The sequence below is a fragment of the Lepisosteus platostomus genome, chromosome 9 (genome assembly GCF_059453375.1).
Source record: "Lepisosteus platostomus isolate fLepPlt1 chromosome 9, fLepPlt1.hap1, whole genome shotgun sequence".
Classification (NCBI taxonomy): Eukaryota; Metazoa; Chordata; class Actinopteri; order Semionotiformes; family Lepisosteidae; genus Lepisosteus; species Lepisosteus platostomus.
In genome coordinates, this window is record NC_142619.1 from 20,486,860 (window position 1) to 20,508,259 (window position 21,400).

Here is a 21,400-nt window from a genome sequence, read left to right on the forward strand (position 1 = left end):
CTACCGACAGAAACTAAACCACATAAATTAGTATTAATAAAATTTGAAATCCCTGGCTTTGTTTTTATAAAATTGTCTAGAGGTTATTTCATTTTAAGTACTGATAATTCAGCACTGTTGGACCTGAATATGGTGATTTGTCAGGCCTGGTCATATACTGTATATCACCTTGAGTGGTCCACTGATCACCTAAAGCTCAATGAGTCTTTATTTTCCTCTGTTCTTTGATTACTTCAGTACAGAGAATAAAAATACATGCATTATACATTGTACATTTGATACATTGTAATAAAAGAGATTTAAGATTATTTAAAAGATATCACACTGCAGTTTTAGTGATCTGTTATGCATTCATGACTGTTACAAACACTTGCTGGTGTATACTGTATATTGTCAGCTTTATTGAGCCACAGAATGAATTAGTTGTTGCTTATGTGTACTGTATGTAGCGGAGCTAGTTCGGATACGGTGACGTCAGCGCCCTCACTGCGCATAGCAGGGACCTCAGCTGCCTGGGCTGAGGGAGGTCTCCTTAAGCTCATGAGGCTGGTTCCCTGTTGTGTTACGCCGGAGACCCGGGTTCATGCCCCAGGTGCTGCGGGACGGAACGGGTAGCGGGGGGGCACAACCCCGCGCGGAAACACGCCGATCACATTTGTGCCGTGACTCGGGAGGGAGTGTGGAGTGTCCTTCACCAGGGCGAAGTTCAACAGGGGAGGGTGTAGCGGAGCTAGTTTGGATACGGTGACGTCAGCGCCCTCACTGCACGTAGCAGGGACCTCAGCTGCTTGGGCTGAGGGAGGTCTCCTTTAGCCCACGCGGTTGGTTCCCTGTTGTGTTACGCCGGAGACCCAGGTTCGCGCCCCAGGTGCTGCGGGACGGAACGGGCGGTGGAGGGCACGACACTGCGCGGAACCGCGACAGTCACATGTATATATTCAGCATGAGACAAAAGCTTTTAAGTAATTAGAAATCCTTAAAGGAAAAAATCTTTCCAACACTGGAAATACTGCACAGAATTTACTACAATTTAGTATAGTATGTATTCTGAAGCACTAAAAGGACAAATATCATAATAGAAATGTCAGATCTTTCATAGAAATGCTGTTTTCTTCTTCAATAACTGCCTTGCATAATCCATCATATATAGTAGTGACATTTTCATCCTAGTCTAAATTTCTGTTAAGACAATTTGTGTTAAGGTATTAGAAGTATTTAATCATTTTTGAGCAACACTTTTTAGTTCATTCAAAAGAATCTGGAAACTAGGGCAGCCATATTGTGTTTTGGTGGACAACCTGTTTCTTATCTACAGTATATAACTGCTTTCAAGATTATGTTTTAAGAGCAAGCAGTAGCTATGAATTATGTTAATTTAAATTGTAGTTACAGCAGATCATTATACATATGCCAGCAGCCATATCACCCTGCAGCTCTCAACTGGTTACCCACTGAAGCTAAGCTGGGTTGAGCCTGGCCAGTACCTGGATAAGTCAAGATAAGTCAAGACTGCATAAAGAATATACACTCTTTGCTGTATTATACCAAAATTAATTTAGGTGCACTAAATTACCTTAATGATCCAAACAATTAGTTGAGTGGTCTCTAAGAGTAAGGAGCTTTCAAGTCAATTATAAAGTAGTTCCAAAGCACAGTACAGGAGCAGGAAGCAAAAAAAGTATTGAGGTCTGTGAATAGTACAGTCTACTAAATCATTAAGAACAGATCACAGCCCATCACTCTAAACTGAGTAGCCGGGCAAAGAAGAAACTGTAAAAGGGGTGCCCCTGTGAGGTCAATGGCAACTTTAAAAGAACAAAAGTTCAATGACTGATTTTGGAGAAAATATGAATCACAACAATATCCCAGTCAATCTATAAAGATGGCCTACTGTATATTGTGAAATGGAAAAGATTGTCAGAAATTTGTTACAAAGCATCTAAATGATCCTGCAAAAATGTGCAAAAGAGTGTTGTGGTCAGATGAGACCAAACTGGAGGTTTAGTAGTTTGAAAGTGTTATATTTGGTACTGACCCAACATACTACATCTCCCAGTCAAAACTATCCCTACAGTCACATATGGTGGTGGCTGCTTCATGCAATAAATATGCAATAAAGAAAGTGAATGTCCTTGACTGGAGCCGTCAAAGTCTTGACTTGAAACCTATTAAGAATCTGTGGACAAACTTGAAAACTGATGTCTGCAAGTGATCCCTGAGTTTTAGTAAATCTGCCAAGAAGAAAGAGCAGAAATACACAGTCAGTTTGCGAAGTTGGTAGAAACTTATCTCCAATTACTTATGGACGTAATTGCTGCCAAGCACGCTTCCACTAAATATTAAGTTTACAGTTCTGAATACTTATGAAATTAACATTTATCAGTTTGTTCTCATTATACTTGATGACATTTACAGTAACTTATCTTACCCTTAGAAAACTTCAGTTTAAGAATTCAGGTTTTTAATGAAATATAAAGTTAAAGAAATGTGTATGTAATATAATCTACAGTACTTTCACAAAACAAGCCATCGTAGAAAAAGTTTGAATGGTTTTGTAGGACACATCATACTGTATATTGGTAAACAAATAGTAGTTTTGTTAAGAATAAGGAGCCCTGATTTGGTTTACAATCTTAGCATATTCACATGCTATATACCATACAATTTCAAATAATGTAATCCATGGTGTTTTTGTGCTTTATGCATTATAGACAATAGCTAATGTCAGAATCTCTTTTATAAAGTTATTTTTTTTCCACTTCAAATGCTTTTGCATAAAGGTCTTTTGTGTGTAGCACATGAGTCTAATATCCAACTAATATTTATTATATATTACAGGGATCAATTGAATTTTCTGAAAATCTATATTGTAATGGTAGTTAAATCTCTTTATCCTATAAAAAATAAAAGAATAAATGAATTGTACTGAAATTTAAAGCTCAACAAAATTCCTTTCATTTATGTAATGGTATTCATCCCAGAGGACTTTATATATTGGAATTAACACACTTTATTCTGTATTGAAATATAGCACCCACCTGGTGACACATGGAAGCTATTTGGTACCAGATGACCCCTACACACACAGACGAGTTAGAGAAGCAAAAAATTACTTTGATAATTGAATTAAGGCTAAAATTTAGGTAAACTAAATTGAGTAAGCCCAAAGTGGAATTTAGCCAGAACACCTAGGTTAATACCCCTACACGTAGGAGCCTGATAAAACTAGAGTTTTTGAAAAATATTTTGTTGCCAAAACAGACTTAGACTTTGATTCCAAAGAAAAGTTCAAATGTTTACGAGTTATTTGTTTAATAAACATGGCACATCTTCAATGAGCAGCCTCAGGTTGTTGTAGCCTCATCCTTATGGACAACTATGTCCAAGATTTATAAAAATAAAATCTTGGACGTTTTAAACAAATACCATTATTAAAATAATTTGTTAGCCAAATGTGAAAAACAGCAAGGTAGCCAAATTTGGCCTCATGTCCTTGACATCTACAGTACCAATGTTATAGTAATTTAATTACTTGTATCAAGGATTTGTTTTCTTTAATAAGGAAGTGTCTTTATCAATGTAATGAAAAGCAGAATTGACTTCATACAAATTAACAATTTCTATCTTAACAAAGATAGAGGTGAACCTGTCAGAAACTTTGCCTTTTGTGCTTTACTTTTTTTCAATGTATTTATTCACATTAACATAAATATTACATGACGGAACTCAGGGTTAACAAACAGAGGCCCCAATGGTTCCAAGTCAATTAAGTAAAAAATAAACAAGGTGAAAGAAAGTACTTTATAAAATTATTTTTTAAAAGTCAGGATGCAGTTTAAGAAATGAAAATAATAAATGGCAAATGAATTCCACCACTAACAAGAATATGAGAAGGCCCAAGATGGAGATAGAAAGTAATACTAATTCCATCCATTTTTTAATCGCTTCTTCCAATTCAGGAAAGCAGGGGAGCCGGAGCCTATCTGAGCAAGCAATGGATCCAGGGCAGGGTACACCCTGAATGGGATGCTAGTCCATCGCAAGGGAGACACAAACTCACATCAGGGCCAATTTTCCCAGAAGCCAATTGACCTACTGGTATGTTTTTGGACTATGGAAGGAAAACACAATTTCCCAGAGGTAACCCACACGAACATGGAGAGAACATACAAACTCCATGCAGATAACACGCCATGTCCTGAATTGAAAACAGGGTCCTAGTGCTGTGAGACAGCATTGCTAACCACTGCGTCATGACACCTTGCAGTATTAATAAAATAAAAGCTCAAATAAAATATTTTTTCAGCATTAACTCAACAGAAAAAGAACAATGAAGGATGAAGTAAAATAATAATGGGAAACATCTCAATCATGAAAGGGAAATGGCTAATGCATTTCACTCAAGTGTTTACAAGATAAAAATAATAATGTTCCAGGCTGAGAAAGGATAAAGCTCTAAATAATAGTACTGTCATAGAAGAAGCAGAATTTCTACAAGTATTAGAGGCATTTAACATAAACAGATCTCCAAGGGTTTGAGTGTATCCTATCAATTCTAGTTAAGGAAACAAGAGATGATATTCATAGGCCATTAACCAAACGTTTTCCAATATTCAATCAAGGCAGGGGTCATACTCAATCATTAGAATTTGCTAACACACTTCTCATCCACCAAAGGTTGCCAAAACTAAACCAGGCAATTATAGAATAAGTCTCACTTCTGTTGTGATATGGTTGTGGATGTGATAAGCAGAACTAAAATAGAGGATGAAGTATACAGGACTGGGATCCTGGGGGATAGCAGCTCTCATAACACAAGCAATAGGCATTGAATGTAATGTGTATCTTTGGATTGAAAGTACAGATAATCAGAGAATGCTCAACTTGTAACATGGATCTTTAGAACCACTGCTCTCCTTATTTTATATAAATAATCTACTCTGATACAGGTAATTCAAAACACCTGTTAGAAAGCTTTTAATATGGTAAGTGCATTATACACATGCAGAGTATTTCATGCAACAAACAAAAACAATGCTTAAAAGACAGGAAACATTAAGTTTAAAGTTGATACAGAAAAAAAACCAGGTGTGCTCCTAGGTAATAAAAAAGGGCAAATTGAATGCAAGATAGTTAAAAGTATACAGGTTAAATCAATAGATATTTATATTAAAACTGTAAAATTGACTAGTAAAAATCATTCAATATTCAGTTAAAATATATTGTACTATTTTGGTGACAATATTACAAAAAATGATGTTTCTGCTTAATATCAGTTTATTTCAATCAGTTCAGAGAAAAGCACCCAGATACTTCGCGTGACAAAAAGGAATGTCCTACACTGTCAGGTTAAAAGAACTAAGCCCTTTAAGTTTGAAGTAGCTCAATAGCTATGAGGAAGCCTACTTCAAATACGCAAATTCCTCAAAGTCAGTCCAACATGATTCTTGAGAATGATCTGTGGAACCTACATAGAATAGCATTTGAAACTGAGAACGGGAGGCGCCTGTTTTACAAAACAAAACTATCATGAATAATTGGATAACATCAATTATAATGCAGGTGTTTATTAAGTTCATTTTCAGCTATAGGAAATCCTGTTGAGTTGCTGTATATTCATAAAGCAATATAAGCCTAAACATTTTTTTTTTACCAGATTTTCTTTATATGACATGTATGGTAGCTATTTTCATTGATATCCAATTAGGGGTGTGAGTGTTAATGTGTAAGTGCATTTTATTTTTAGCGCTGTGAAAGTATGCATTTTAAAATTAGATCACTGGGCTTCTTTTGGCAGTTTGCAGTTTACTTTTAAGAATTCTGCAGTTTAAAAACGTTTCATATTAAGACTATTGCCATCGGATCACAAATACCTGAAATGACTGTCTTAAAGAAAAGAAGAAATGGTTCAGTAACACGCAAGTAGACTAAAATCAATCCGAATATGTACTGTATATACTATAAATCACATGCATGTTCATATAATTTTCTGCTATTTGTATCGGACAGTTATTTCCATTTAAATGTTTCCACAAGGGGGCCCCTTTTAACAACTGGGAAACCAGTTATTTTTTCAGAAAATTATTTTCCCATTATTACAATATTTATCTTTATTACCGCATTTGCTCATTTCTTAGTTTAAGAAATATAGCGGTAAATTGCCGCTTTTAAGATGCCACACGTTAGATGCAGGATTTCAATTAATAATATATGACATGGGTTCAAATTCTCTAGAACAATCTTTGAATTTGTAAAGCCTATGACGTTTTAGAGAATTGAATTTAAGATTGTATTTAGTAAACTGACAGAAAGGCTTATTTTGAATTGTTTCGTTCTTGACGTCAGAGAAAGCAAAACAATTCAACAGCGGGTGAGAAAATGACCCCTGATTCTTAGTGTTGGCTCTTCTCTGTCTAGTTTGCATCTGACCACTCCCTGCCTGGAGAACTTGCACCGCTAATTGTAGGTTTGCGGATTCCCGGGACTGCTTGGAGTTTGTTGACACACAAGAAGGTTTAGACAGATCAACTCCCGTGAAAATTATCTAAAGACGCATTAAGAGAATAATTAAAAAGGAAGAGCATTTTATTGTTTTGCTGTATGTTCTAAAAAAAAGTCTTTGAAGCTGAGCTGCATTTTCCCCCACCGTATAAAAGTAACACCTTACAGTATATTCAAACCGTTTTGGAGCGCCCTCTGCACTCTCTATTTGCAGGGAGACTAGGTGGAGCATGAACACATGCGTCTACAAATCTCTTTATTTCCAAGTCGTATGCAGGGAGGGAGACACCTTAACTGCTTGAAGACAAAGTAGAGCGCAGGTACGATGCTTACATTTACATGTTTTTTATGTAAGAATGAAACATAAATGATGTAATTTTAAGTAATCAATGTCACTTTTTCTGAGATATTGTGCATGTTTAAAAGCAATGCATTTTTTTTCAGAGTTAACTATTATTGCTCGTTTACGCAACCCTAATTTATAGGTCTTGGGGAAAAAATGACATTTATTTTACGAGGGAGGACTGAAACTTATTAAGACCAAATAACAACGTTTAAATCTTTAGAAAAACATTTATATCCAGGAACTCCAAAAAGTATTGGCATGAGTAATGGCAGTAGTATTGCTAGTAGTTAAAATAGTACATGCTGTACAACAACCACATCTACACAATATGCAGTTCAGTATCTTTTTTAAATATACTTGAACATTAACACTGTATTTTACACATTATCACAGACTTTCCAGATTAACACAGGAGCAAATGAGAATTAATGGTGTCAGCAAAACAAGACCTGTCCAATTTAGTCGACCACAAGCTTTTAGTGCATCAATGAAATCATACTTGGTGCAGTAAATCTGGAGGTTGCAAAGTGGTCTCCTGTGACGGATTAAAAATATTTACATATTAGTATAGCAGACAACTAACAGAAACAGTTCGTTGATTAAACTTATCTTGGTTGAAGTACACGTTCCTTGCTCAAAAAACGGTGTTTGACTATAGCACATGTATCTGACGATTAATGGTTTTAAGATACACCACATGTAAATAAAATCTCAGGACATGCAAAAAGACCTTCTTATAAGACGTATAAATTCTTAAAAATGAATGTAAAAATTATTGGTGTTATGTCAAAATATAAAGGATTTTTGTTTTGTGGTTACTTTGTGGTCACTGCTACAAATATCATCATTAAATAAGTGGAACAGTGTATTTTCATGTTCTCTTTCTCATACTGTAAAGTATGTACTGTAATAAGATTCAAGACTCATGACAAGTCTTTTTAACATTTTCACTGGCATGCTTCTGATTTTGAAACAGGTGCCAAGAAATGACCTCATGAGATATCTGGAACATCACATTTTGGGTCTCTTATCTCAGTTATTGTTCATGGTGGAGAAACATCACTGACGTTTCAACCAGTATTTGTAATGACTGCTGTTACAGTACCAATGCATCTGATTTTACAAAAAGGCACACATTAATGAAACATTTAGATACTGTATAACATATTTGAAGAAGCTTCAAAATCGGACATGTCTGTGAATGCTTAAGTGATGAATGTTTATTGAGTTGAGTTCTTTCTGAATCCGAATCACCTTCCGGTTTTGAGCAATAATAGAATGTGATGATATCAACAAATTCAACAGTACACCAGTTTAATATAGAAGTCTAATAAATGTTGAAGTGGCTGTGCAAGGAGATAGGATTATTGTATTCTCATTACATATTCCTTGACAACACTACAAGGATGGTTCATTTTAGTGATAGTAAAGATCACTTAGAATCACATGGCATGTTGGTTGGTCAGTTTGGTACCTATTTTCATTGGAAACAAGTAAATAATAGTCCTATGTAGAAAAAGTTTGGAATTAGATTTAAATGTTAAATGCATAAAGGGTAATGACATATACAGTATGTACATAAAGTTAAGTATTCATTTCTTTTAAGCATAGTGAAACAAGCTCTATTCCTGTTTTTTGGCATGTTTACGGCTACTTGACAGTATACATGTTTTATAGACTTTCCCTATACATTTTTCACACCCAAACTTTCATTGTTTTATTCTAATTGAATGCAAAACCCTAAAGAGGATTTCGCTTTTGTGCCTGCATGTTTCTGTGTAATAGTGTTTTTGGGTTCAGAACATATTTCAGGTTTACTTATGATTGTCTTCAAAGACTGAAAGGATTAAAATATTTTTTTCAGTCAAATTCTTAGACCTTGGAATGTTGTTTTTTAGTTAATGGGCAAAATTCCAATTACTTTTTTTTTTCAAAATGACAGAAGAAAATTAATTGTCAGGTTAATTTGTGCTATGTAATTTTAAAAGCAAGTTAAATAAATATACCTGTATATACTTCATTATATAAAAGCTTTATAATGTGATTGCAAATTTCTTATGTTAAATATGGTAGGGGCTAAGTTGAACATAGAACAGAAGGGTTCCTTGTATCTTGCTTATATAAAAAGGTTGTGAATTGTTGTATTTGATTTAATTTTGCAAATTGCATTGTATAGTGTTCTATGTCCTCAGAACAATGTTGAGCACACAGAATGAGAAGGGAACTGCCAATGAGAATGGCACTAGAATCAAAATAATCGAAAGTGTTTTGGCTAAAATTATAAAATTCAGGGAGTCTGACCTATAGCCAAAGACGTGTTTTTATTAAACTCTTGGCGTAACTTAACAGACATTTGAAGGTACCCTTTTTGAGTGCCATGATGGTTAAGTTGTTTTACCAACATAGCAAATCCATCATGATAAAAAAGTAAAAATATTCCTCATGAATACTGTTGGACTTGGCCCTAATAGTACTGTACAATCAGTTTTATCGTGGTTTCTGTGGCAATTATATTTCATCATAGAATTAAAATAAATGAGCATGATACCAAAAGGGAAAGGTAGGAAACAAATATGATGTCTTGGAAGATTTCCAATCAACCTGAAGCAATATTGCCCTTACTTAGCAAGATAGGGTTGGGCTAATTGGCAGACTTCTAAGGCACTTGCTCATCTGGACAATACATTCAAAACGTGAATGTGGAGACAGATGACCCTTTGCTGTTGAATGAAATGTATTTTAGTTTGTATAGCATGGCGCTGTCTACTTACACTCAACAAAAAGTGTGACAGTGTTTGATGAGTAAGAGTGTGCCAAGACTGGGTACTCTCCTGTATGTAATGAAAACTGTAATGTTTTCACTTTTATATAATATTTAAAAGATATATGTGAGACATTCCACTGGAAGAAGTGGAGATTAATTTCACACTGAAAAGCAGAAGGAAAGGATAAAAGCATAATGTAATAGGTTTGCCTTCATCTGGTTTCCTCGTTGATGATTTTTTCTTTCTACTTTTCATTGTGGAATTAATCTTTACTCATTCCTTTGAAGCTTACTCTCTGATGTGGATCCACTTTGCATCTCCAGACATTAGCATTAATTCATATAGAAAAAGAATGCTCACTGTGGTTAAGGTAAATGGATTAATATTAGGAGACTGGGAGGTCTGTGTTATACTTGGTAAGGTGTCCTTTGTCATTTGATAGTGAAATGAAAAACTCCCTAATCACTGTACAATTATCTTCAAATATATTTTATTCATATTGTTATTACTGACTTGAGAAAGTTTATTGTAAGTACACTGACTTTTATTTGTAATCCAATCATTAAAAATAGTGGAGTTCTTTTGTATTTTGTGTTATTATAATATGGTTAACATGTCTGGGAACAAATAGTGTTGCACAGTTAAGAAATGCTGTTTTAATCCTGCAACATGTTTTATGAATGATTTTTTTAAAATTGTTATATACTATATAAGCCAACAGATCAAAACATTAAGAGAAAATATTATAGATTAATGGAAGGAGCTTATCTGGAACATATTTTCTGTAAATTGTAAAAAAAAAAGTCCCTGCAATTTAGCTTTACGCCGATCAATAACTAGAAAATCTACAAATGAATAAAGGGATATAGTCTCCACACAAGATAGATGTTCTGGCTTCAGTAAAACCCACCGGTAAAAGACATGCATTTACAAAGTTACAAAAAAGTTTAAATTAAAGGCTGAAAATGAATAAGTAAGAAAACAGTTGGTGTGGAGTGAGATTATGAAATTCTATTGCATGAAGTGCAAAGAAAACGATTAACGTTTTTCAGATGTTTAATTTGTTTGCTATAATAAGGCCTAATCGAAAACAGACAGCAGGAGAACAAAACAGAAGAACCTATAGTCTCATTGGTTTAATTAACTGAAGCTGCAAGATCCAAAGTCCCATAGAGCCTTACCTTAAAATAAAAAATATTTTGAATTTAGTACTGCAAGGCCTCCATTATCTTTGGGGTGCTATACAGTTGTCAGCCTACTCCCTAGACTGCTTGCCCCTCCAAATAAAACCAGTTATAACAAGTTAATCTGATTTAGATATTTTGGTGGTATCATAGAATTTAATGCATTAATACAGGAAAATATACAATAAAGGTTGTACTTTGTGGGGTGGCTTAGTGGTACAATAGTTAGCATTGCTGCCTCACGGCACTGAGGCCCTGGGTCCAATTCCAGATTGGGGTGCTATCTGTGTGTTTTTATTATCTTCCCGTGTTTGTGTGGGTTTCCACCGGGTGCTCATACTGGTACGTTAATTGGCTTCTGGGAAAATTGTCCAACACATATTTTACCTAGTGTCCATTGCTTGCTGGAATAGGCTCCAACTAGAGGTCTGCACGGGCATGAAATTGAAGCCCAAACCTGGCCTGTACCTGAGACCTAACCTGACCGAGCCCAAATGGTACTGCCATATTTGTAACCCGAAACCGACCCAAACCCAAAATCGGTCACTCTTTTCCTCTCAGAGCGAGTAGACACACAGGCACACATGGAGACGGATTCTCAAAGACGCGATTTTACAATGCAAGCAAGCGAGTGCATAAAATGAGTTACGAATTTCTTCTGATACAAAATAAATTTAAAACATAAAATAATAATTCATTTTCACGTATTAGAAAATAAACCCGAACCTGGCCCAAGCCCGAAGTTGTATGTGGAAAAAACTATCTGTCCCCAAACCCGATACTTTGCCGGGCCCCGTCGGGCTCGGGTTGGGTAGCAGACCTCTAGCTCCAAATCCCCTGCAACCCTGAATTGAATGAAGCAGTGATAAAATGAATGGATGGTTGTACTATGTAGTGTGACCTTTAACAAAGGCCATCAATCAAATCTACTTTGATTTTGATAAAAATGTCAAGTATATTCTCTTTTTTTTCTGAATTTACTAGTAGTGGGGGAAATGTTTAATGGCTAAATACATACATAAAAAGAAATATGACTGAAAAGAGATATTGTAGGTAAAACTAGCTACTATCAGTGGAATTCCAAGGTATACAAAGTGACTGTAATACATTTAAAACCATCTAATCTAAAATATTCAGGCTTGAACTAGATATATCCGAAATAATGAACAGTTTAATCAGCATAAAGTGAAATGTAATGTTTAGGCTAGGCCATGCACCACGAAGTGTTTGTCTCTCACTTGCTCATTTGTAACACATGAATGGATAGGCAGACCCTTTAGCTAAACCTTTCCTAGAATATCTGATTTATATGACAGAAATTGTAAATTTACGTTTTGGAGTGATATTTGGCTCAGTGAATGAAAGACTCAAGAACAGTGGATGAATTAGATTGTTCTGTCATTTTGCAGTGCCTGAATAACCTTACTTTTAACCCAGATTTATTCATTGTCTTCAGAAACATCCATCCAACTTTGTAAACTGTGCATTTTAATACGTGTTCTGTGAAGTATATTTCTGGCTGATGCAAAAGACATAATTGTGTAAGGTTTTATACTATTTGTGTTATCAAAACAAGGTTTAGTAAAAGGAAATGTTAAAAACAACTTGTTTTGAAAATATGTAGATATAAGAAATGGATTTAACAAAATGTGTTTTATGCACCTTTAATGTTCAGAATTTGCTAGGATTCCACATTTTCAGACATGCTTTGACAAAGAATCTAAAAATTCCTTTGAATAATGGTCCTTTCACTACAAAGAATTTCAACTAAAATAAAGTTCTGGAATTGCTCCAGACTTCAACAGGTAAGTAATTACAGCTCAATAGAATGGATTTTCCTAAAAAATGTCATGTAATAATTATACCATTAAACGTTGATTCCATTTGAGCAAACCAGAGTCGTCAAGTTGATATTTTTCCAACCACATGTAAATCCCTTTTGGCCGACTTTCCTGCTAAAATTATCCGTCTGTTCTAAGTCGTGCAGTATTTTGCAGTTTGCCTGGCATTTTCTTTTTCCCTCGCTTTTGTCGTGCTACTCTGTTGTTCCTTGTTATACTCATCTGAATTCAGAGCCCAAGTCCTTGTTCTGGATAACAGAACCTGCTAAGTAAATACTAGTTCTTACAACTACTTTGTGATTTCTGCTGTTTTCCTTATTATTGTCATTTCAATATTAATGTTTCTCTATACAATATATATATTTTTTCTTTTTAAGTACTGGTTCAAATGAAAGTATGCTGCTGTGGCAGAGTATCAAGGCTGTGGTCAAACTTTTAGGGACACGTGCTTAAGATGCACCTTCCTTCCAATGAGTGTCATAGTTCAGCACCTACAGCCCCCTTCCCCCCCATCCACATACACCTCAACACACTAATGTACAGTAACTCGGAAAATAAATAAAAAAATGTTTCTACCACTGGTAAAGCTTTACTTTGTGCATATTAATTCATATATGAAATTAAAGGATGTCTAGTGCAAAACCAAATCTCTTATAAAAGAACAAAAGTCTGATCTTAAGTGTATTTTTACTTGGTTATATAAAATAAATATGTTTCTGTCAGTGTGGGTAGAGGCTGAGTTATTGCTTCTTAAATCATACTGCTTTCAGATGCTGAGACTGAAACACTTGGATCAATTCAAACTTTAGCTAGATGAAAACATCACACGTTAAAGCTAAAATTAATTTTACTATTGCAGTTCTTCCAGCCACCTGAATCTCTTAACTAATGTTTGGATGCGCTCATCCATCTTTGACTTTTGTAGTGTAGATGTTATTTTGAGAAGGTCTGGAATCTAGGTGTATTCTGTATGTTTTGCAGGAAATGGCCAATAATGGCTTCTGCACAGGAAAGTACTGACATCACCCTTGCCAAGTTCAGAAACTGTGTGGTCAAAGGTGGCAGTCAAGAAGACATATTCCTTTTTTTTCAGATTTGATTTGCTAGCTTTAGAAGCTTTAAAATTCAGAGTTTCTTTCAGGGAAGATGTTACCCTAGCTAACACTGCTCTGTTACTCTGTTACTATTTTTTGAACAAGCACATTGTTGCTTTAGCAAGAAATGTAATGACATTGTGATACCTTCAGTGGTTTGGCGATATCAGATTGATCTTTTTATAGGTGGGTCTCGAAAAACAGACATTTATTTTCAAACTGTGGTGTTTATAGTGACATTGTGATGAATATGCAAATCTGGAGATAGAAAATATTAGTATAACGTTTTTTAGAGAATTTGGACACAGGGATATTTGTAAATCTAAACTTGACAATATGAAAGAAGACTGGACACATGATGTAAGTATCAGTTCCCAGGGAATTAGTCATTGAGTTAATCAGTTGACGGATGGACAAAGAAACATGAAAATCTTAGGCTCTTGATGTAAAACCAAAATATTCAAACATGCCACAATCACTCTACTGAACAGATTATCCAGATTTTAACTGAATGCATCTTTTTTTAGATAAGAACATGGGAAAGCATAACAATTATGATTAAAAGCATTTAGCTCATCTGCGCTCACTATTTTCTGGTATTAAAATATTCCAGTCTTAATCAAAATGTGGAATCCATTCCATGAGTTAATAATTTTCTTTTTCAAAATGTTTTTTTAGAATTGGTGCAGGCTTACAGATTTGCTCTTGTATTATGCTTTTGTGTATCTGAAATAGCTAAATCGACTTTTGCAATACTTTACAAAAACTAAAATGTCATGTAATGAATCATGTTTATAATAGTGTTTGAACAGTGTTTATAATAATTTTTGTAATAGTACAGTAGTGCAGATTGATTTTCTTAGTTTGATATACAAGATATATATAAGATATACATATATCCAATCATCCCATGTGCTTTTTGTATTGATCTGTGTAGTGACTAGATGCATGAAGTTATGATTCTATTACAATGCCTCTTTTTCCTAAAATGTATTTTCTATCTCTGTTTCACAAATCATATGTACTGTATCTGCTTTACACTGGAATTTCCTTTATGCAGAATTTGCATGATAGAAATAAATATGCTACGTGTTTGCCAATTGTCTTATCTCTAGGATCCTGTATTATCATTATTGTATTCTAATTGTACAGTAAGGTTTTATCCCTTTTATCTTCAGCAAAATCAATGTTTTTAAAGAATATTTTAGACAGATATAGGATATTATTATTATTTCTGTTGGCACTCTTGGAGTTATTCTTGTTACTGTACGTTCACCAACAAAGGAAAATAATAAATAAGTCGTATATTTGTATTAACTTACAAGTATATTTGCAGCCTCTTTTGCCTCACTGTATTGTTTTGTGATATAATTTCACTAAGATATAAGAGTGCATGCTGTCTTCATTATAGCATTCTGAATTATGTAATAACCATAATCTCAGGGAAACACAAACCAAATGTAGTCATGAATGAGAACCTTGAAAACACTATTGACCTGAACAGAATACCTGTTTCATTGAGAAAATATTAATTAAACTGTACAAAGAAGACCTTTTGGTCAATGTTATGACTGTTATTGAAATTAGAGTTAGGGAACAAGCTGATTGTCCCTTACAATTTTTGTAAAATTTCCCCAGTGATTGTTGATTTGGGCAAAAAAATATTTTTCCACAAAGGAATTATTTCTAAAGATGTAAGAGAATAGCAGCTGACAACAAAAAAGCGAAATTAGAAAAAATATAACTTTCATTTCCTATTGCAGGACATCAAAAGACATTTTTTAGTTCTTGCTCATGACTTACTGATGTATGCATATGTTTCTATTTAAAAAAAAAATCATAATCCACTTTTCACAAAGGAATTTATAGCTGTGTTCAAAAACATCCATTTTCTGTCCCAGAGCCTGTCCTGGTTAGCAAAAAGTGCAAGACAGAATACATCATGGATGGGACATCAGTCCAAATGCATGGGACACATAGACACAAATATTGTATGCACACACTCAAACCAGGACCAATTTACACAGACGCCAGTTAACCTGCTAGTATGTCTTCAGACTATGGGAGGAAAACAGAGCACCTAGTGAAAACCCATGTGAACAGACAAACTCCATGCAGATAGGATCCCAGGAATTAATCCCAGGACACCACTAGGTAGCTGTACCACCATACTGTACTTATAGTTAATGGATCTTTGAGGGGTTGTACTACCATTACTGAAACTAAAAGAATTTAAGATGCACTTTTAAATTTCTGACTACCAAGCCCTTACACCTTGAATTTGATTTATATAATTTGTACTGTAATAGTTTTGATTTCAGTGTTTTAGCACCTGAAGTGTTAGGTGAACCTTCTTTAGTGCTAAAAATAAAGATCTCATCTGAACTTTTCAATTAAAAAAACCCATTGATTCACTTTCAAAAGCACTTCTTCTTAGTTTCCATTTCTCTCCTTGTTTGTTTCACTGTTGATTCTGAAGATATTCATAGTGTTAATGTTTTCAGTGTCTTTTAGGATTTTGAATACTTGAATGTAGTCCCCTCATCGTGTTTTCTGTGCAAGACTAAAACATTCACTTCATTTGAGTTTGAGATTGTAACTGTTTGCCCTTTGGACTGTTTCCAGAGCGACAGTACTCAATATTTGTAGTATATAGTGTCAATATGTATAACTAGCTCTTTCTATGTAGAGTTTTAACATCATATCCTTTGATTTAAATTCTAAAGTTTTTAAACTCTAACATTGTTCTCATTTGTATTTACTTGCTCACATTGTCTAGAAGATGTGTATATGTTGACACATCCTTAACTTCAGTCTTTCTTATTTTTGTATCTGTAGTTTAACTTTTGCTATGTGCCGAGTAATACATTTAAATCTCCTGTCAGGTGTTTGCACAGTCTTGAATTTTGTTTAAATCTTTTTGAATTTCCTCTGTAGCTTAGTCTAATCCTCCTAATTTAGTATAATCTGCAATCTTGACTAGTTAGCTTTTCCAGAATCTAGGCCATTGATATAAATCAGGAAAAGCCAGGGTCTTAATACCAATCTCTGCGGTTTGCCGATAATTGCATCACCTCAATTTGAACATTCACCCCTTATCTGTACTCACAGTTTCCTGTATATTAACCAGTTCATATACATTTCCATCAATGGCTACCAGCTGTATTTTCTGAATTAATCTTTTATGAGGAATTTTACTAAACATCTGAAAATTTAAATATAAAATATCATCTGTTCTGTTTATGTCCATTAGTAGTAATGTTTCAAGCAAAACCTTACTTTTTTAAATCCTTGTGCACTTTGCCATAGAATCACTCCTATTGCCTATCCTATTACAGATGATCCGCTATTTTGCTTATGATTAGGTTCATTTCTATAACCTTACATGTAACAGAAGTACAGTAAGACTTACTGGTCTCAAATTACTAGGTTCAGTTTTGTTATCCTTTATATGAGTGGCAGCAACATAAGTACATATCCAATTAGTGGGCATTGTCCCTGTGTTCTGTGACAGTTTGTGACTAAAGAGTTTTGCTAACAACCTATAATTAACATCTGTTGTCTCCAACAATTGCAGTCTGAGAAACCTGACCAATACAGCCATTTCCTATACTTGGCATTCCACAAAAAAAAAAAAAACAACTAAACAAGGAAGCAATCATTAGCCATGTATCCCATTTCAGTTTTTGCTCCTGAAATCCCTGATGATTTATCACAAGCCATTTGAGGAAAGTTAACATTTCCCACAATAACTACTTTTACCTGTATATACTTTTTCCTGATACAGTAATTACATAATATTGCCTAACACATAATGTTTGAATTTTTAGGCCTGTACAGTAGTACACTCCAGAGCCTATTCCTTTACAGTGTTTTTTTATGTTTGAATCATTTATATTCTAAAGCATGTGATTACTTTAGGTTATGGTTGTTTTTGTTTGCTCTTTCTGAAGTGCTATACAGTACCTCAGTTTCCTCCATCTGTCCTATCTGTTCTGATGTTTAAAAAAGATTTTGTACATAATCTATAAAAAATAAATGTTTTATGAAGTATATCATTACTTATTGTGTTTATTACTGCCAAGTGCTTCTGGAAAGGCACTTAAGAAAACTTAATTTAATGAAACATGGAACTTTAAAAGTAGTGATTAGAATTTTGAATAAACTTATGTTGACTTTCTCAGCAGCACATACAGTAGGTGGTCATGGGAATATCTTATACACTCATCCCCTTATCACCGTTGTCAGAGATATAAAGTGAGTAGAACTGTTTGTTTACATTCTTTAGATAAAAAAAATTACTAACAAAAATCATTTGTAGCTCTACATCCTCTTATCCCCAGTAAGACACACTAAAGATAAACTGATGTTCCCTTGTGTAGTAGTTTGAACCATCTAATAAAGCAAACAAAAAGCTCTGGAAAAAAAAGTTGCTGTAACCTCAGGTGAAAATGTACCCTTAGTATTTTGTGTGGACTTGAACATAGCTTGATTAGCTGTCCCATTGGAAAATGTTAATTAAGCAGTGTCAAATACATTTGTTGGGAAAAGTGACATAGAAGAAGACCTTAATGAAAGAAAAAAGACTGCTCTTTTCCAGCATGAAAATGTAGAAACTTGTTCTCTCTGACTAGACTCAAAAAGCATATAAGCATATAATCTTGTCACTACTAGCTACTACTTGGCTTATATAGTGAAAGTTTAGCTTAAACTTTTGCTTAAGGTTTTGCTTAAACACCTGAAGAAGGCTCCACGGCCGAAACGTTGTGTTTTCTTTCTTCTTTTTTTCAGCATGGAATAAACCTATTGTTCTAATGTAGTGAAATGCTACTGTAGCAACTTTAAATAACTTTTTCTTTCTTGACTCGGTAATTTAACAAACAATACTGTTTGCATTTTGTTGTTAGGTAGCTGTCCTTTACATGAAAATATGATATATAATCTATTTTCATTTGGTATTTTGTCTTTGCCATATAAAAACAGATAACGGTTTGTTTCTGATAAACCAGCTGTCTTTTTTATCAGTAGAAGACCAGCACTGGTAGCAGGGTGCTGCTCTGGGTGTTTGTTATCGCAGAACCTTAATTCATTTAGCTGTGAAATGTAAATATACGTGATACAGCACATCAATAAGTGGATGAAGTAAAGTTCTAAACACTGAAGATGCAGCAGTATCATTCTTACATGTGAAAATGTGTGGCATAAATTTTCCTGATATTTCAAACTGTTATTTGGTTTATAAGTATATGAATGATTTAACATGTTTGTTTCAATATTTGAATATAAATGTGTGTAATGTGTGTGTTTAGAATGGTATTGCTTAAGAATAACTTAGTTTAGAGCCTAATCTCGAAATGCATTCTGCAGTAACCTTGAGACAAGAGGTTTTCTTAATTACAGATTTTTAATTCAGAATATTATGTATACTTTTTATGTGACTGTGCAGCAGATTAGAACCTAGTTGGTTCCCTTACATTGATTTTGTAGTGTATTTTTACAATATACAATGATATATTTGGTGTATAAACTGCATGTATAACTCAATTTCTTTGTGAATCGGTTGTCAAGTCATTTATTTTAGTAATGGAAAGGTTTTGCTTAAAAGCAATTATCTCAACACAAAACATACCTGAAAAACTGTACTTCAGATTACTACTTCATCATTAAGTAATACTTTCTCAAAGAGCCTTTAGGTCCTTCGTGTGACAGATAGTTAATTCTTGTTTTAAAGTTATCAGTGTTGCATAGTTGCTGCTGACTACAATCACTTCTTGGTTATAACAATTCTATAATTGTGAAATAAAAAAACCCGATAACAATTAAAAAAGAATGAAAATAAAACAACTAAAAATAAACTTCAAAACTAAACACAGCTATTGAAATGGTTTATATAGTTTTCCTTCAAGTGAAGTGAGATGAGGTTTATCAGAATTTTGTACAGTATAACATGCTCTTGAATCATGGAAGTGCTTATTGTGTATTATTATAAAGCCTATTTGGCTCACTTTTTTATTGAAAGCAACATACACTAAAGCACATATGGGTATATGTATAGTTTCAATTCAGCTATCTGCATTAAGTACCTTGAAATCACAACTTAACAGTCAAAAGGACAGAGCCCTAACCCCTGCTCCACAGTGCTGGGATCATAGGAACAAAGAGTACCCATCTTCCACGTCTCTTTTAGAATCAAAGCTTGGGTGAAATATAACCTGAAATCTGTTTCTTTATTAACAGTGCTGTACCTGAGTGCATTGTAACAGAAGCAGACCATGGATGCAGAAACGGAGGCACATGACGTGGCTGAAAGAAGCAGACAATTTTGTTCATTTCATCTCTTGTGTCTCTTTGGGATGCTACTTTTGACCTTACCTCAAACAGATTCTGTTAAGCAGACGGTTCCTAGAGTCAAGCTTGGCTACAAAGGTAAGAGGTTGCTTTTCAATAATTCAATTTCTGTGGACAATAATCAATTTTAGGGTAGAAACAGATTAACAATTGGCAATTGTCATCTAAAGTGCAGATTTTGTTTTAACCCTACTTTACTGCACATCCATGTCTTATTTGTGTATCTCCCTTTAAACATGTTGTTTTGCTCCACTTGTATTGGTGGTTAAATAAACATTTAAAATGTAATCAAAATAGTTTTATTCCAAGAGTACATAGGGAACAAGAAAGCTGTTTTACCTAAAATTTCTGCAATAAAACAATAATTGTGGCTCATCCCACACCTATAGTAGTTTGTTACTCAAACATCTGATACTGCAGAACTTGAACTGCGTTTCTGGTTAATTGGGCAAATGGAATCTAAACTGTGCAAATTGAACGGATGGTGTAACAGAGATACCAAAGGGAATATGCTCCCTGGAAAAAGTGAATACTTAAAACACTGTATAACCTTACTTTATTGACTTGTTTGTGTTGTGTGTACTTTTTTATTTATTTTGCCTAAATTTAAAAAAATCCCATCAGGAACTAAACTGTCTCATTTGTGGAAATTACACATTTTCAAATACAGTAGAAAACTCTGTTTTTTATGTGTTTTTTTTTAATTACGGTGATTTTGCAAATGCATTGTATTTTTCCCATCATATAAACAATGGTTTTTCTTACTTGCCTATGTGCCAATAACCAGAATGCAAGTGATACAGCTTACTTAGAAAATTAACAAACATTTGTATCAATTTAATGGCGTATTAAGATATCACTTGTTTCTGAAATAAGGAACCACACTTATTGACTGCACTTTAACTGGAACAGGCATTTTCATTTTATTTTAAAAATACGTATGAAACCTTGGAAGAAAACTAATTCCTTTAGCAAATGGGAAGGCTTGTTTGAATATTTCAATCATACCTCAGAAAATCTCTGATGTCTGGATGATTTTAGAATTTTGAGCGTACTACATTATTGAAAACAAGTGATAAAGTTGGTCAATGAAACTAACGGATGTTGTGAATAGGAGTTGCAGAATTTGACCAACTTTTCTTAGCATCTTCTGAGTTCAGTGAAACATGAGGAAAGCAGAGGATTTTATGTTACTTTTTTAAATTTTTCAGTTTGTTAGCCATATTAAAAATGTCAACTAGAGAATAAAAGGAGCACTAATCCTGTCATGTAGCACTTGACTTCCAATTCAGGTTTTATGAGCTGCTGACTCTTTTATAAC

The 21,400-nt window shown here is 34.1% G+C and overlaps 1 protein-coding gene across 3 annotated transcripts in view; it reads left to right on the forward strand.

Moving 5' to 3' along the window:
- Positions 1-21,400, forward strand: part of sema3d (sema domain, immunoglobulin domain (Ig), short basic domain, secreted, (semaphorin) 3D) — a 186,627-nt gene that overhangs the window by 111,372 nt on the left and 53,855 nt on the right. Inside the window, exons 1-2 of one of the 3 annotated variants that reach the window (XM_088647162.1) lie at positions 6,388-6,821; positions 19,969-20,157. In XM_088647162.1, the coding sequence (XP_088503288.1) occupies positions 20,004-20,157 (154 nt within the window). In that variant the 5' untranslated portion in view covers positions 6,388-6,821; positions 19,969-20,003. Of the gene's footprint in view, positions 1-6,387; positions 6,822-17,934; positions 17,989-19,968; positions 20,158-21,400 lie in introns of those variants that run through there. The other 2 variants (XM_088647164.1, XM_088647163.1) reach the window with 2 other exon arrangements.